The 15,920-nt window shown below is 47.4% G+C and overlaps 1 protein-coding gene across 1 annotated transcript in view; it reads right to left on the bottom strand.

Annotated features, from left to right (window-relative positions):
* plxnd1 (plexin D1) overlaps positions 1-15,920 on the bottom strand; it is a 114,914-nt gene that overhangs the window by 58,484 nt on the left and 40,510 nt on the right. Inside the window, exons 10-17 of the mRNA XM_043708651.1 lie at positions 13,342-13,428; positions 11,981-12,071; positions 10,015-10,178; positions 9,071-9,222; positions 8,608-8,707; positions 4,435-4,574; positions 1,421-1,591; positions 654-744 (exon numbers count right to left, since the gene is read on the bottom strand). Coding sequence (XP_043564586.1) covers positions 654-744; positions 1,421-1,591; positions 4,435-4,574; positions 8,608-8,707; positions 9,071-9,222; positions 10,015-10,178; positions 11,981-12,071; positions 13,342-13,428 — 996 coding nt within the window. The remainder of the gene's footprint in view (positions 1-653; positions 745-1,420; positions 1,592-4,434; positions 4,575-8,607; positions 8,708-9,070; positions 9,223-10,014; positions 10,179-11,980; positions 12,072-13,341; positions 13,429-15,920) is intronic.

Raw genomic sequence — 15,920 nt, 5'->3', positions numbered from 1 at the left:
AGTATCTCCCTCTCTCTCTGTCAGTATCCAACCCTTTTCCATCAGTATTCTCCCATCTCTTCATCAGTATCCAACCCCTCTCAGTCAGTATCTCCTCCCTCTCTCTGTCAGTATTCCCCCCGATCTCTCACAGACAGTTTTCCCCTCCTCTCTGTCAGTATCTCCTCCTTTCTCTCCATCAGTTTTTCCCTCTTCTCTATCAGTGACCCCTATGTCTCCATGATTGCCCCCCTGTCCCTGTCTAGATGCTTTCTATTCAGCCTGTTAAGGGATGTTACGTCATGTATCTGGGGCCAGGTGGGACTTGAATCCATGCCTCCTGGCTCAGAGGTAGGGTCACTACCACCACACCATAAGGGGCCCCTCCCTCTCCCTGTCGCTCACACTCCCTCCATTAATAAATGCCCTATCTAATGTAAATGAAACCCTCTCATTCAGCCACATGCCCCAGTATAAAGCACTGAGGGACAAAGCTGTTCCTTGAAACACATCCAAATATGCGAGTTATTAGAATAAAGCCTTCCGTTGAGAGCACGTGATGTGGTTAGGCAACATAATCATATTTAACTCAAACTTTAACCAGCTGAACCCGGGCTCTGTCAATGCAGAGCTGTGCTGAGACTGATCAATTGCAGGCAGGGTTAGAAACTCACTGACTGGGCTTTCCCACCGTCTTCGATCACCATGAGGATGCTCTGCGCTAAGTGGAATCTCTGTCCAGTCACTGTGATACGCCTTCCACCACTGTGGGACAAAAGGAGGATGTTACAACAGCAAGGGGTAACAAATGCAACACCTCCGCCCCTCCCCCCCCCCCCCCCCACCCCATCCCCCGCCAAACTTGCTGAACAAGGTCCCTCCCCTCTGCAGGTGGGAGTGAGCTACACTTGGACAAAACTTCTGGGGAAGCTGGTGAGGTGGACAACAGAAGACTGCATCAGTGGTGAGCTCAGCAATACAGGCTGCAGTTACAGAGACAATATTCCGATCACTCTGCTGTTTATCTCCCAAATGGGGAGACCTTTCTTCATAACCACACAGTGCTGTTTATCCTGATCCGATCCATCCACGATGCAGCAGTAATGGGGTCTTTACCTTCAGCCAAGGTCACTGTCCCTTAATGAGACGATCCTTACACTTAGCTTCCATAATGTAAGAACGAGGAGGGCGGAGACTGAGCAAAATCCTGAACGATTCTTACAACAGCTCCTGGCATCTTCCTGTATTACAGTCTCTGGCCTCGAACTGAACTAACACTTCAATTGTAGCAGTAACAGTGTGCCATGCTGCAAGTGAGCTGGTACAATAGTGTCAGAGAGTTTGATGCTTTCAAACACTATGATATGAGGATGCCTTTTAAGAGCATGCTGAATCTGAGACGTAAACCTAACAATCTCCCTTCCACATACTCCTCTCTTACCTGGCGTAGCTGGTATTGGGACTGATGCCTTCGATCAGCGGGTTTTCCCGATACCAGAAGGTCATGTTCTTCCCGAGGCAATGTTTCTTCTCAAACTGGACACATATCGGAACAGCAGGCTCAGTGACATGAAACGGTGGCATGACGCAGACAATCGACCTCCCCGTCCGCCTGAACAAAGAGATGGAGAATAGGTCTGAGCCTCACAGACATTGCTCGGACACAACTGAAGCCTGAGCTGAAAGGCTCAGTCACAGGAAAGGGGGCTGGAACTCCATTGGAAAGTTTGGCATAGTAAAAGACGGTTCTCCAGGCAGGGAGGACCTCACTTGAGGGGTACGACTGAAGCCTTGGATCCCATCTTGGAAGAGGACTCAGTTCCTCAGAAGGGAATGTGGGACTGGAATTGTGAACCAGTTAGAAAGTGTTGCTGCTTTCTCTGTAGCTTATAGTGAGGAAGAGATAGATTTGGTAAGGGAGAGACCAGTGGTTGTTTAAGAATTGAGTTGGTAACTAAGGGTACTCAGAAGTGAGTTAGTACAGATTTCTTCGAATTGTGTGTCACACAGGAGCTGATAGGAGGGGTATCTGCTGAATGGGCATTGCCCTGATATTGGGTAAATGGAAGGGAGTGATGGAGACTGCTTCACTCTGTGGGGTTCACTGGGTCGATTCATTTCCCACGGATACTTCCCCCCCACTCTCCTCTACCCCAGTTTCCCAATAGTCTCTTTATAAGGATCCTCCTCCTCCATTTCTCCCACTTCCGGTGTGTTATGAAGATGTGGGTGTACTGTACCTTTAAGAGAGTTAAAAGCTAGCAGTACTACCTGACTCAGCACCAAGTGTTCTGAACAAGGTAACAATGTAACACTCGGTTGAAAACTAGATTAGCTAGGTTGCTTGGAAACGACAAAACAGATTCAAATTAGGCCAATCAGTTTAAATTACACCCCGAAAAATACCAAACTCCAATCAAGTTTGAATTGAGTACATTGACAATCTTAAAAGCCAATGACACAACCCGGTGCTTTGGTGGTATAAGACCGGGGAAAATTGAACAGTTGGGTGGAGATCTGCCAAACCAAGACATCTGCAGACTGCCCGGAGAATAGCTCTCTTAAAGGTACCTTTATCGATCTGTGACCTGTGAAACATAATCTCTAAGAAGAGGCAAAGAAGACAGAGGAAGATCCAAATAGAAGATTTGCCAGCTGGCTGGTTTTGAAAACTTGAATCTTTGGTAAATCTTAATCAGGGGGTTTTATTGGACGAGTATGGTCGAAGGGGGAGGTAAAAGATAGGTTAGAGGAAGGAGTTGTAAGTAGTTGTTAGTTAATTATTCTCTGTTATATTTTAAGAAATAGAGTTGTTAATTTTTACTTTAAATAGTTCTTGGACTCATGAATTTTCATAGATTACTGCATGGGATAAATCTTTTCTGTGTTGCTGGTTTAAATCAAGCAGGAGGGTTTACCCTGTGTCATAACAAGTGGGATGCTGCTACCAAATACATTTGCCCCTTCGCTTCCTTGTGAGCATTCTGTGAGGATCGATTAGGCCAAATAGCCCAGTTCACTCCTTCATCATCTCTTCCCACTGCCCGTTTACATGCAATCGCAGGAGATGAAATTGCTTGGCCTCCTTTGTCCTCACTGTCCAAGGTTCCAAACGCTCCTTTCAGATGAAGCAATGAGTTATGAGTACTTCTTTCAATCTAATCTATTCACTCCTCACAATGCGATCTCCTCTACATTAGAGAGACCAAACACAGACTAGACAATTGCTTTACCGGCACCGCCATTCAGAGTTCTCCACCTTCCCCCTCACACTGACATCTCGATCCTCATTCTGATGTACGGTTCCAGTGAAGCCCAGTAAGGAACAGCACCTCAACGGTCAATCCAACACTCGCCAATCCTCTGGACTCAGTGTTGAAGTCAGTCATTTCAGATCATGAAGTATGTCCTACATTTTGATTCATTTTGCTTTGCTGGCATTTGTCTTTAATTTTCTTTTAAAAGTCCCTTGCTCTCCACTTGTGTACAGCTCCCATTGCCATTTCCCTTCTTTTATGTCGTCAATGTTTGCACCTCCCTCCAGCATTGCCCCCTTCCTGTTTCTGCAGTCTCTTCCAGCCCCACAACTCCCTAAGGTTCGAAGCCATTTGGCACGCTTGACTTCAACAGTCAGAGCATTGAGGACAGGAGTTGGGACATCATGTTACAGCTTTATAAGACATTGGTCAGGGCACGTTTGCAGTACTACACATAATTTTGGCCCTGGGAAGGACGTTAATAAATTGGAAAGGGTGCTCAACTGATGAACAAGGATGTAACCGAGACTGGAGGGCCTGAGAAGAGGCTAGATATGCTGGGACTTTTTTTTCCCTGGAGCGTAGGAGGCTGACAGGTGATGTGGTAGAGGTTTATAAAATAATGACAGCCATAGATAAGGTGAATAGCCAAGGTCTTTTCCCTAGTGTAGGGGAGTTCAAAATTTGAGGGTATAGGTTTAAGTTGAGAGGGGAAAGATTTGAAATGGCCCTGCGGTGCAATTTTTCATATCGAGTATGGTGCGGACATGGAGTGAGCTGCCTGAGTAAGTGCAAGAGGTGGGTACAAATACAACATTTAAAAAAACATTTGGACATGTACGTGGATAGGAAAGGTTCAGAGGGATACGGTCCAAAGTCAGGCAAATGAGACTAGTTCAGTTTGGGAAGCCTGGTTGGCATGGATGGGCCACAGGGCCTGTTACCATTCTGTGACTCTATAATCCTGGGTGCTATATAAATGCTGTTTGCTGTTGAGGGAGATAATTCCAATTTGTCGATACTTACCTTCAGGTTTCGCGGAAGCTTAAACTGAAATATAAATGGATGCCCACTTTAAAAGTGATCCTCACCACCTCTTCCCTTGGTGCCACTCAGTCAGATATGTCCAGCACTGAAATGCACAGAGGAGACAGGAACAGCTATTTTCCCCAAGGCTAACGATGTGTGTATCACTTACTTTAAACTTGTACAATCCTTCGAGCCATTGACAAGGACCCTCAGGGCAGAGCCGATGTGTAGGTTGGTGCCATTGATGGTAATCCTGGTGCCCCCAGCTTTGGGTCCTTGATCTGGATAGAGTGTGCCAATCTCGGGAAGCTGCTCAGGATCAAGACCAACAAAAAGAGAGGCTAGAGTACAATTTGCAGCAATCTCCTGACATCCCATTAAGCGCACTAACAAATCAATCGACAGGCTATCATTGTGGAAAGGCAGTGTCATGTCAGACAGTGGAGTAGAGGCAACGATGGCATTGTTCAGGGTAACTCTGTGTCTCTACTAACACATTGAGTGCATAGCAATGACAAACAGCTCAATGTTAAACCCCCTTCCCAAAATGCAGCAGCCATTCCCCCTCACTGCCCTAATGTCCGTGGGCCATCTTACTGTCAGACCAGTGTCTAACCTCACCCCACGGTCAGTCCAGTGTTCATCCCCCAGCACAGTGTCCATCCCCCAGCAGTGTCCTGCCTTCAGACCGGTGTCCATTCCCCAGCACAGTGTCCATCCTTCAGACTAGCGTCCATTCCCCAGCACAGTGTCCATCCTTCAGACCAGTGTCCATTCCCCAGCACAGTGTCCATCCTTCAGACTAGCGTCCATTCCCCAGCACAATGTCCATCCTTCAGACCAGTGTCCATTCCCCAGCACAGTGTCCATCCTTCAGACTAGTGTCCATTCCCCAGCACAGTGTCCATCCTTCACACTAGTGTCCATTCCCCAGCACAGTGTCCATCCTTCAGACTAGCGTCCATTCCCCAGCACAGTGTCCATCCTTCAGACTAGCGTCCATTCCCCAGCACAGTGTCCATCCTTCAGACTAGTGTCCATTCCCCAGCACAATGTCCATCCTTCAGACGAGCGTCCATTCCCCAGCACAGAGTCCATCCTTCACACCAGTGTCCATTCCCAGAGCAGTGTCCATCCTTCAGACCAGTGTCGAATCCCCAGCCTCGTGCCCATCCCTCAGACCAGTGTCTATCCCTCAAACCAGTGTTCATTCCCAGCCCAACATCCATCTCTCAGGCCAGTGTCCATCTCCCAAACCAATGTGTATCCCTCAGACCAGTATCCCTCTCCCAGCCCAGTGTCCATCCCTTTGCCCTGTGTTTATCCCCCCAGCCCAGTGTCCATCCCTCAAAGCCCAATCCAGTCCTCTTGGCTGGATCCACACATTGATGAAGATATTTGGGAGTGGGGATTACCGGCTGTGCCCGGTGTTGGTTCTGACTGTGACAGGCAGAGTGCAATTTTACCTAGCAACTTGCTCCTTATCTCACACACACACACACATACTCTGGATGATGAAATGACAGTTTATAGGACCAGCCATATTCCAGGGCATGACACAAAGACAATAGAGCAATTCCTTTTCCGTGAGCTGCGTTAAGTCAGATATCCCTACAGCTCAGTGTGCAGCTGTTTCCTGTTTTGTTTCCCGGGTTATTCTGGGATTTCCACTGAGATCTCTCTCTCCCTTTGTCCAGGTCCTGGAATGTTCCTTGGTTGAAATCAGACTCAAACAGCAGATCAGGCCCAACAGGAAGCTTCCACAATCCTCCTGGACAGTGGGCAGTCCACATTTAGCAATTTCCACATCCCCAAGGGCAGGCTTCCCAGCAGCCAAATTTCACAACATCTACCACCCAGGCTTCACAATAAATAGGGCCAAGGATTAACAACTTAAGCAGAGAATATTGCAGAATGAACAACTGTACTGAATCAAACAAATGCTTCAGAGAAAAAGACTGAATTGAATTACAATCTGGAAGCTACCCAAGGGGTTCAGGGAGGAATGCTGATACAGAATAACAGAGGCCAAGTGTGAGTTACAGATTGGGATCTAGTCAGGGTGTTTGGGGTGGTTCATTTATAGAACAACAGATACTCAGGAGTGAGTTGAAGACTGGAATTTAATCAATAAGTTCAAGGTGTTTATATATAGAATAACACACTCAGGAGTGAGTTGCAGATTGGAATCTAAATGAGGAGTTTACATAAGGAATCACTGGTACCCGGGTATGAGTTGCAGACTGGAATCCAATCAAGTGGTTCTTTGGAAGGGGGGAGGGAAATATTCGTACAGAATATCAGATACTAGGAGTGAGTTACAGACCAGAGAAGGAAATCAGTTAGCTGAGTTGGCAGGATGGCTGCTTTTTAATGCTGCCCAATGCCAACAGTTTGGGTTTGATTCCCTCACCAGCTGAAGCAACCAGGAATATCCCACTTTCTCAATCTCATCCCTGACCTGAGGCAGCATGACCCTCAGGTTAAACCACAACATGTCCTTTCTCTCTAACGAGAGACGGTGGGCTCGTGTGGCTGTGGCGAATTTACTTGAATTGGGCGTGTCAAGGGCAGCTGGCAGTTGAAGAGGAGAAGAATTACAAAAAACAAGACTCTCCCACTCCGGTTGAGCTCGATCTGGAAAAAGGGAGTTCAAGAAAATCACGGACTGACAGCCATTGCAGAGGGTGAAATGGGTCAGACATGTAGGGGATGTTGAATGGGGCCAGTTTCTGAACAGTGCTCAGTGGAGATAATTATCTCACAAAGTGAGGAAGAAGACATGAACGATGAGAAGTGAATCACCAGCATTCAAGTTCAGATAGGGTGAAATGTGTCGAGATGAAATGACGATAACATTAAAGTAGGTCCATTACATTCTATCTAGAGAGCAGTTTAATTTTAAACTGAATAACGCAATGCATAAGGACTTCTCAATGTCAATAAAATCATTGTTTTTCCTCAGTTTAATAAATAGAATGGCAGTTTAAATGGGAAAGAAACACAGATTAGGATACTTTTCGAGTGAGTTTGGAACACATTATCTGATGAACCTCTCGATTAGATTCCAGTCTGTACTGGGAAAGTCACCATAGCCTTAGCAGCCCTGAGATCTACTCTCTCATTAGAGAGTGGGAGACGACTGGTGGTGGTTTAACCTGAGGGTCACTATGCCTCAGGTGAGAGGGGAAGTTGACAAGGAGAGTCCTTCACGGTGCCCTCAGCTGATATTGAAATTGAACTCATGCTGTTGGCATCACTCGACATTGTAAACCGGCCACCCAGCCAATTGAGCTAATGGACACCGAATGCCTCCAATTCGCCATCTGGGTTATAGCCTTGTTTTACTCCATCCAGGATCCCAAAAGTCTTTTAGTCTCTCGTTTCTGATTAACGTAACTGCCCACACTCTCCACTCTGATCTCCAGCATCTGCAGTCCTCACTTTTGCTTAGTAATCTGCTCAGATACAAGCCAGGCCATCATGGCCAACACCAGATGTTACATGTTAGTAAGTCAGAGTCCAATCGCACACTATCTGCTCAGGGCTTAATTTCAATCTACAACAGGACAAACTACAAAAATAAAGTTGGTTTGCTTGATCCCTGTCTACAGCCCGCTAAGAAACGTTATGAGGAGGAAGAACTTGAATCCAGCCCTCCTGGCTCAGTGCCAGGGACATTACTATTGCACAGCAAGAGTTCCTTCCCCATACTCACCTAATTACTCCTTTATTTACATATAACCACCAACTACTCCCTATTTACAAAACCAATGAGATAATGACAGATATCCCCTTTTTTAATAAATAATTATATAAATAATAACATTCAAACAAAACCAAAACATGAAATGATAACTTATTTTGAAGATTCACAAAGTTATGTTTCCATGCCTTATTTTTGTTGTTTAATACATCACCTTTTCCATCATTTTTAACTATTTCTTGGAATTTGCTCCTTTCCCTGTAAAGGGAATGAACTAACTGCCACTAGCCACCATCCCAATACCAAGGTTTCTCTGTTCTCTAGCTTTGCGCTTGGCAGTTGATTGTCAGTCATCACTAACTGATGTATTCTCCATGGCAAGTTACAAACAAACACCACTCCTCTTATACAGTATGAATGTTATTTCCCCTTTAGATTGGTACTTAGCATGAATTGTCCTGATGTGTGCAATGTCTTTTATCTAGAAAATCTAAATTCGGTCCTACCAAATGATAATCATTCAGTTCTCGTGCTTTCTGACAGTACCCTCCTGGCTGCTCTAGCTGACAGAGAATATTGAGATCTGAGGGAATTATATGTGAAAGTGCTGTGGTGAAAGGGGAATGTCAGACTTACCAGGAATGAGAATTTCTGGCTGGAGTGACCTTCCTTGTGGACCTTCACTGTCACAGAGTCTGTAAATACTTGATTCGCTCCATTAGTGCTGCACACAATCCTGCAGAAAGGAACACAACCAGGCAGCAGAAAGGCAAACCATTTCTCACAAGTCTCCCTCACCATCCAAACCATATCACCTCACAGCCTCCTCTCGTCAATTCCTATTTCTTTCCCTTTCTAACTCACACACACACACTCATGCACACAAACACGGACACATATATGCACACTCATATGCACATACATGCAGACACACACACTCACATGCACTTAGATGCACACACTCACTTAGATGCACACACTCAAATGCACACACGTGCACATGCACACACGCACACACGCACTCACACGTGCACACCAACCATCCAGAGGTGGGAGAGGGGATTTATGAAATCCACAGCCCACCAGTTGAATTACTCACTGCTCAGAGACGATGTAGCTGTCCTGCACAGGCACACATGCCACTTCACCAATGCATACGCCGCTCTCAATGTCGCTGAACCTACGGCCCAGGTTCTGGCCTCGTATCGTGAGGAGGGTTCCTCCATCTACAGGACCAGTCAGTGGCTCTATCTGAAAGACAACCAGCAGTCAGTCAGCCTCCCCCTCATTGAGAGGCGAGCATTTAACCAGAGTTGGCTCAAATCCTCACAGTTAAAAATTCACACCCGGGATGTGGGCACCGCTGGCTGGCCAGCATTTATTGCCCCAGTTGCCCTCGAGAAGGTGGTGGTGAGCTGCCTTCTTGAACCGCTATAGTCCACCTGCTGTAGGTGGACCCACAATGTCCTTAGGGAGAGAATTCCAGCATTTGAACCAGCAATACTGAAGGAACAGCAATATATTTTCAAGTCAGGATGGTGAGTGGCTTAGAGGGGAACTTGCAGGTGGTGGTGTTCCTATATATCTGCTGCCCCTTGTCCCTTGAGATGGAAGTGGTCATGGTGCTGTGGAAGAGTCTTTGGTGAATTTCTGCAGTGCACCTTGTAGATGTTACACACTTCTGCTCCTGAGTGCCTGGGGGTGAAGGAAGTGGGTGTTTGTAGATGTGGTGCCAATCAAGCGGGCTGCTTTGTCCTGAATGGTGTTGAGCTTCTTGAGTATTATTGGAGTTGCACCCATCCAGGCAAGTGGGGATTATTCCATCACACTCCTGACTTGTGCCTTGGACAGGCTTTGGGGAGGTCAGGAGATAAGTTACTCTTTATATCCTTCTGACCTGCTCTTATGGCCACTGTATACAGGCTGAGTTTCTGATGCTTCGGTGGGGACCAGAGGAGATTCAGTGATGGAGAGGGAGATATTATTGACAAAGGAATCCAGAGCGAGGTCTGGGCGGAGTGTGACATGTCAGGAATTACTCACCTGCAGAATCTTAGGAGCAGGGCAGGTCGCCTCGATCATTCCACACTCAGAACGCAGTTTACAGCTCTTCGTGCTCATACACCAGGCACACTTGTGACCCCAGTCAACCCGACCCCAGCAAGCAGAGCAGTCAGATCTCCCAACCTCACAGTTATAAACCTCCACTGCAGAGAGACACGCAGAATGCAGCAGTTAGTGAAGAAACCGAGGGAACACATCCATGCAAACAGCCTGAGCATTTCCCGTTGCTGAAGTTGATCATAAGCACAGCACTGTCCCTATCTAAGACTTCCCACGACAGGAACAGCACAGGGCTAGATACAGAATAAAGCTTCCTCTACACCGTCCCCCTCTAAGACTCCCAAGGACAGGGACAGCATGGGGTTATATGCAAGGTAAAGCTCCATTGATGATGTCCCCATCTACGACTCCCAGGACAAGGTTATATGGGGTTAGATACAGAGTAAAGTTCCCTCTGCACTATCCCCGTTTAACGGTGGACAGCATGGGGTTAGATACAGAGTTAAAAACCCCACCCCCTCCACACTGTCCCCCATCAAACACTCCAAGGACAGCATAGGGTTTGAACAAAATAAAGCTCACTCTACACTGTCCACATTAAACACACTCAGGACAGGGACAGCACAGGGTTAGATTCCAGAGTAAAGCTCTCTTTACATTGTCCCCACTGAACACTCTGCAGGACGGGGACAGCACGAGGTTAGGTATAGAGTCAAGCTGCCTCTACCATGTCCCCATCCAGTACTCCCAGGACAGGGACAGCATATGGTTCAATACAAAGCAAGTCTCCTTCGACACTGTCCCCATTAAAGACTCCCAGGACAGGGACAGCATGGGGTTAGACAGCATTTCAAAACTGTAGTCCTTTCTGCATTCGATTCTTTGCCAATTCCACCTTGACTCTCGCTTTGTGTACCTATGATAGTTTGAGCTGCATGCATTCATCAAGGGCAGGAGGTTACAAGGGCTCTGTGCTGTACTGTTTGGGTGCGTTTGAGTTTTGGTGGCTGTTCCCCTCTCCTCCTCTGCCCTGAAGGGTGCCTCACCTGCTGCTGCTTCAGTCTGGAACATGAGGAGCGACTAGATGCTGACCGCTCTGTTCTGAGACCAAGGAAAGGAGCTGCTCGTGGGTTCGAGCTCACGGGCTCAGAGGCTAGTCTTGGGCCCTCAGCCTGGTATATCATTCTCACAAGCTTGAGCCTCGGCCTAGTGCCTTCCAGCCAGAGACCCGAGCGGTCCGTGATCCAGGTTCTGGTTGGCTGTGGGTAGGTCAGGCCTACCCACACAATGTGTACCCATCACAGCAGCACAGGGTTGGCAACGCCAAGTCTGACCAACACCCTGTCTAAACCACCTGCTGGACTTCCTAAAGCACCAGCGCTTCACTGTAGAAGCTGCTGGGTCTGAGAGCAGAGCCAAGCAGGAAACCCCAAGGATCCAGGTAATTCGAGAGGTGTGTGGAGGGCACTTTATGCTGAGGTCCTGGGCAGAAGTAGGCTCTGATGGGGTTAAGGTTGGATAGGAGCACCAAGGGGGCACCCTCCAAGGATTTGACCTTTGCTCAGTTTTCTCCCCAGACCCAGTCACACCATCCCCCCCACCATCTCAATCCTAGTCGATCAATGCTGGAGGATAGACAGCTCCAAAGGATCCTTCTCAATTGGCTCACACACACCCTCCCCCCACAAACTGGCACTGACTGCAGTTCAAACCCTGCTCGACTTCAAATATCTCTGATTCTCGAGGGGTGGTCTCAGTGTGGGTAACACAGGGGAGGGCAGTTAGTGCTCACCACATACTGCTCAAACCCAGCTCGCGTCAGAATGTCAAGGTAGTCCTGCCTAGCATGGCAGTCACCATCCCTCGCCATTCCCCCATCACCGCGCTGTTACCTCTCACCCCCCCACCCCCGACTAATTATCATGAAGGCACTGGTCAGTGAAACCTGAGGTGGTGCTCGGATTGTCGATAAATCTGTGGTCCCCGCTCAGCCTCAGCTGCACTGGAAACAAACGGCTCCTGTTCGATGTGAACAGCTGAAAGAGGAAAGGAGAAAAGGTGGGATGGGTGTGAGTTGCAGAGGGGCACTCAGGTAAGGGTAGGGCGTGGGGTGGAGAGCATGGGTGTTAGAGACCGCTCTGAAAACACCGTGAGCACTGGAACCAGTAAACAGGGTAACTACCAGACACTGTGCACTGGATAGACCTGCCAGGTTAAACAGCAGTCGTGTGTAGTGAGGTTATAGTTAGGGAGGTTAAAGAGGCTTAGTAAAGGTTGTTAGGGAAGATTATAGAGCCTTAGTAAGGGATAGTTAGCCATGTTATTGAGACTTAATAAGGGTCAGTTAGGGAGCTTATAGAGGCTCAGTAAGGGACAGTGAGCAAGGTTATAGAAAATTAGAATTATGTGGTGGAGATGCCAGTGTTGGGTTTCTGACTTTGCCTGACAAAGGAGCATCGCTCCAAAAGCCTGTGATTACCAATCCTTCTCAATTGGCTCACACACACCCTCCCCCCACAAACTGGCACTGACTGCAGTTCAAACCCTGCTCGACTTCAAATATCTCTGATTCAGACTTAGAGTTGTATGACTTCAGACTTAGAGTTAGTTAGTGAGGTTATAGGGCTTAGTAAGTGTTAGGGAGGTTACAGAGTGCTGATAAGGGTTAGTTAGGGGAATTTTAAAGTGTTGGTTAGTCAGTTTGTTTTAAGGAAAGTAGCTGGTTTGCAAAGACTGTGGTTAGTTTACAATTCCATTTCAAACAGCTCAATAAGATAAACAATCCAAACACACGCGTTTGACAGAATACGTGAGAGTGACAGAATAAGAACGTAGTTGAGCGATACTGTGTAAGAGTCTGTCAGAGAGAGAGAGAGAGAGAGAGAGAGTGTGAGAGCATGAGAGTGAGAGCATGCCCAAGAGAGTGTTTCAGAGAGCGATCTGGAGAGTGAGTGTCTGAGAGAGTGACAGTGTGAGAATCAGTGAGAGAGAGAGAGAGAGAGAGTGAGCCACAGAGAGAGTGGGGGAGTCTGAGAGAGTGGGGGAGTCTGAGAGAGCATGTGTATGAGGGTGAAAGTGTGTTTAACTGTGAGAGTCAAGTGTGTGGTGGTGTTAGAGTTTGAGAGATTGTAAGTGTGAGAAATTGAGAGCGTGTGTGAATGAGTGTGGGAGAGTATGTGTGTGACAGAGAGACAGAGTGTGAGAGTGAGAGTAAATATGAGTGTGAGTGTGAGTGTGTGAGAGAGATTGTGTGTGTACATACTTGCCCCGAACAAGGTTGGCAGAGAATTTCACTGCCACACTTACCGTGACATCCTCACAGACCACCTGGGAGCTGTTGAGCCAACGTGCTCGGTATTGCTGGTGACCAATCTCACACTGTAGGTAGGTATCCTAGTGGAGTGGGGGGAGGGGGGGCAACATCGAGAAAGCAATGAGAATCTGACCACACTCTGTCACAGGAAGCGCATCAGCCAGTCTGAACAACTGCCTTCCGACATTGAGGTGGTCACTTCAAACCACCTCGGGTGGACTATGGAGCATTAGTCAGTGCAAGGACACAGAGCATCAACTGTAGGTCAGTCATTAGCTCCAGCCAGGCACGAGTATCCCCTCCCACCTTCCCATCCATCTCCCCCCACCACTGCACCCTCACTGCAGCCACCTCCTCACCTCCCCACTCCCCCGGCCTTTACTGACCCAGGGGAAGCTGGTTAGATTCCCAAAACAGGCCCTTTGGGGCAACAAGTCCACATCGACCCTCCGAACAGCAACCCACCCAGACCCGTTCCCCTACATTTACCCCTGACTAATGCACCTAACACTATAGGCAATTTAGCATGGCCAATTCACCTAACCTGCACATCTTTGTGACTGTGGGAGGAAACTGGAGCACCCGGAGGAAATCCACGCAGACACAGGGAGAATGTGCAACCTCCACACAGACAGTTTCCCGAGGTGGGAATTGAACCCGGGTCCCTGGTGCTGTGAGGCAGCAGTGCTAATTCCTCTCCCCCACCTCACCCATCTCTCCACCCACAGTGCACTCACCTCTGCTCACCCATACACACTATCTCCCCTCCCAAACCATCGTCAATGAACTATTAGCTCCCTCCTACTCCTACTCTACTCCTGCTCCTCCCCCTTTCCCCAACCCCTCTCCTCTTCCTCCCCTTAACCTTCTACACCTCACCTCTTTGCTCTCCCCCATCCCCGAGGTAAAAACAATGACTGCAGATGCTGGAAACCAAATTCTGGATTAGAGTGGTGCTGGAGAAGCACAGCAGTTCAGGCAGCATCTGAAGAGCAGGAAAATCGATGTTTCAGGCAAAAGCCCTTCATCAGGAATACGGGGCTGAAAACTGGGTTCTGGAGGAGCAACTCTAGACTGGGTATCCCTGAGGTGCTTCAAGCCATCAGAACTGTACTCCAGGAACAGACAGCATTTGGAGCTACCCAATCTGTAGAGCTACTTAACAGCAAATAGATAGTAGGGCTTATGCCCGAAACGTCGATTCTCCTGCTCCTTGGATGCTGCCTGACCTGCTGCGCTTTTCCAGCAACACATTTTCAGCAAATAGATAGTGCCCACCTCTGTGATTTATGACTTTTAGTAAAGTGTACTGAAGCATTTAAAATGGGGTTTAACTTGTGGTTATCTCAAATTCCTAAAGTGTTCAATGACTCAGCGGCATGTCAGCCGTAAGCACCAAAAAAAACTGCTATAAAATGCAGGAAAAGAAAGATGGAATATTCAACTTTGCATTTTTGGTTTATGATTCTTACCAATCCCTCTTTCTTATCTTCTGTACTGATAGGCTATGAGTATCCATCATTAGAAATGGGGACATTAGTGGGCCCTCTGCCTTCAGTTAGTTTATTTGCTTTTTCATGACTAGATGTAGCGGGATTGCAGTGGTAGTCCTATTTTTCACTTCATTAAGTTGACTCCTTGTTTTTAAGCCATGCCGGGTGCAGCTCCTGGCAAGCTCTCCTGCATACTCCGTTGAACTAGGATTGATCCCTTGGCTTGATGGTAATGCTAGAATTGGGAAGCTGCTGAGCATTGAGGTTGCAGATTGTGTTGGCGTTTAGTTCTGCTGAGGGTGACCCACAGCACCTCGGGTGTCCAGTCTTGAGCTGCTAAATCTATTTGAAGTCCATCCTATTTCGCACGCTGATCGTGCCACATACCACGATGGGTATTCTCATGCTGAAGGTGGGATTTTTCCTCCACGAGGACTGTCCATTGATCTTTCCTATTAATACAGTCTTGAGCAGATGTGTCTGCAGCAGGCAGTTTGGATGAGGTAATGTGTGTTTGACCGTCTTATTGATTTCCCCACTATATGCTGTAGACACAGTCAACCAGCTTTGTCCTTTAAGATTTGACCAACTTGCCCATACTTTTACTGCTGAGCCACTCGATGGACAATCAAGCTCCCACAGTACTTGCTTCCTCCATGTAAGGGGGGATTACCTGGTAATTAACAAGTGTCTTCTTTAACATGATACCATGGCACTTTGTGGGATCTGGGATGTTGAGGTGTTGTCTGGGGTATAGTATATTAGGTGTAATTCACTGGATATGACTATACCAGGCTGTTGCTTTACTCGTCTGAAACAGCTATCCTTATTTTAAGCATATAAAGAACGATTTTGAAACATTGAGTTTACATCTGAATTACTGGTAAAAAAAACAATGACTGCAGATGCTGGAAACCAGATTCTGGATTAGAGTGGTGCTGGAAAAGCACAGCAGTTCAAGCAGAATCCAAGGAGCAGGAAAATCGACGTTTCAGGAATACAGGTAGAGTGCCTGAAGGGTGGAGAGATAAATGAGAGGAGGGTGGGGGTGAGGAGAAAGTAGCATAGAGTACAATAGG

Source organism: Chiloscyllium plagiosum, chromosome 18 (genome assembly GCF_004010195.1).
Source record: "Chiloscyllium plagiosum isolate BGI_BamShark_2017 chromosome 18, ASM401019v2, whole genome shotgun sequence".
Lineage (NCBI taxonomy): Eukaryota > Metazoa > Chordata > Chondrichthyes > Orectolobiformes > Hemiscylliidae > Chiloscyllium > Chiloscyllium plagiosum.
The sequence above is the reverse complement of the archived record's forward strand: the minus strand, read 5'-3'. Positions and strand labels throughout refer to the sequence as shown.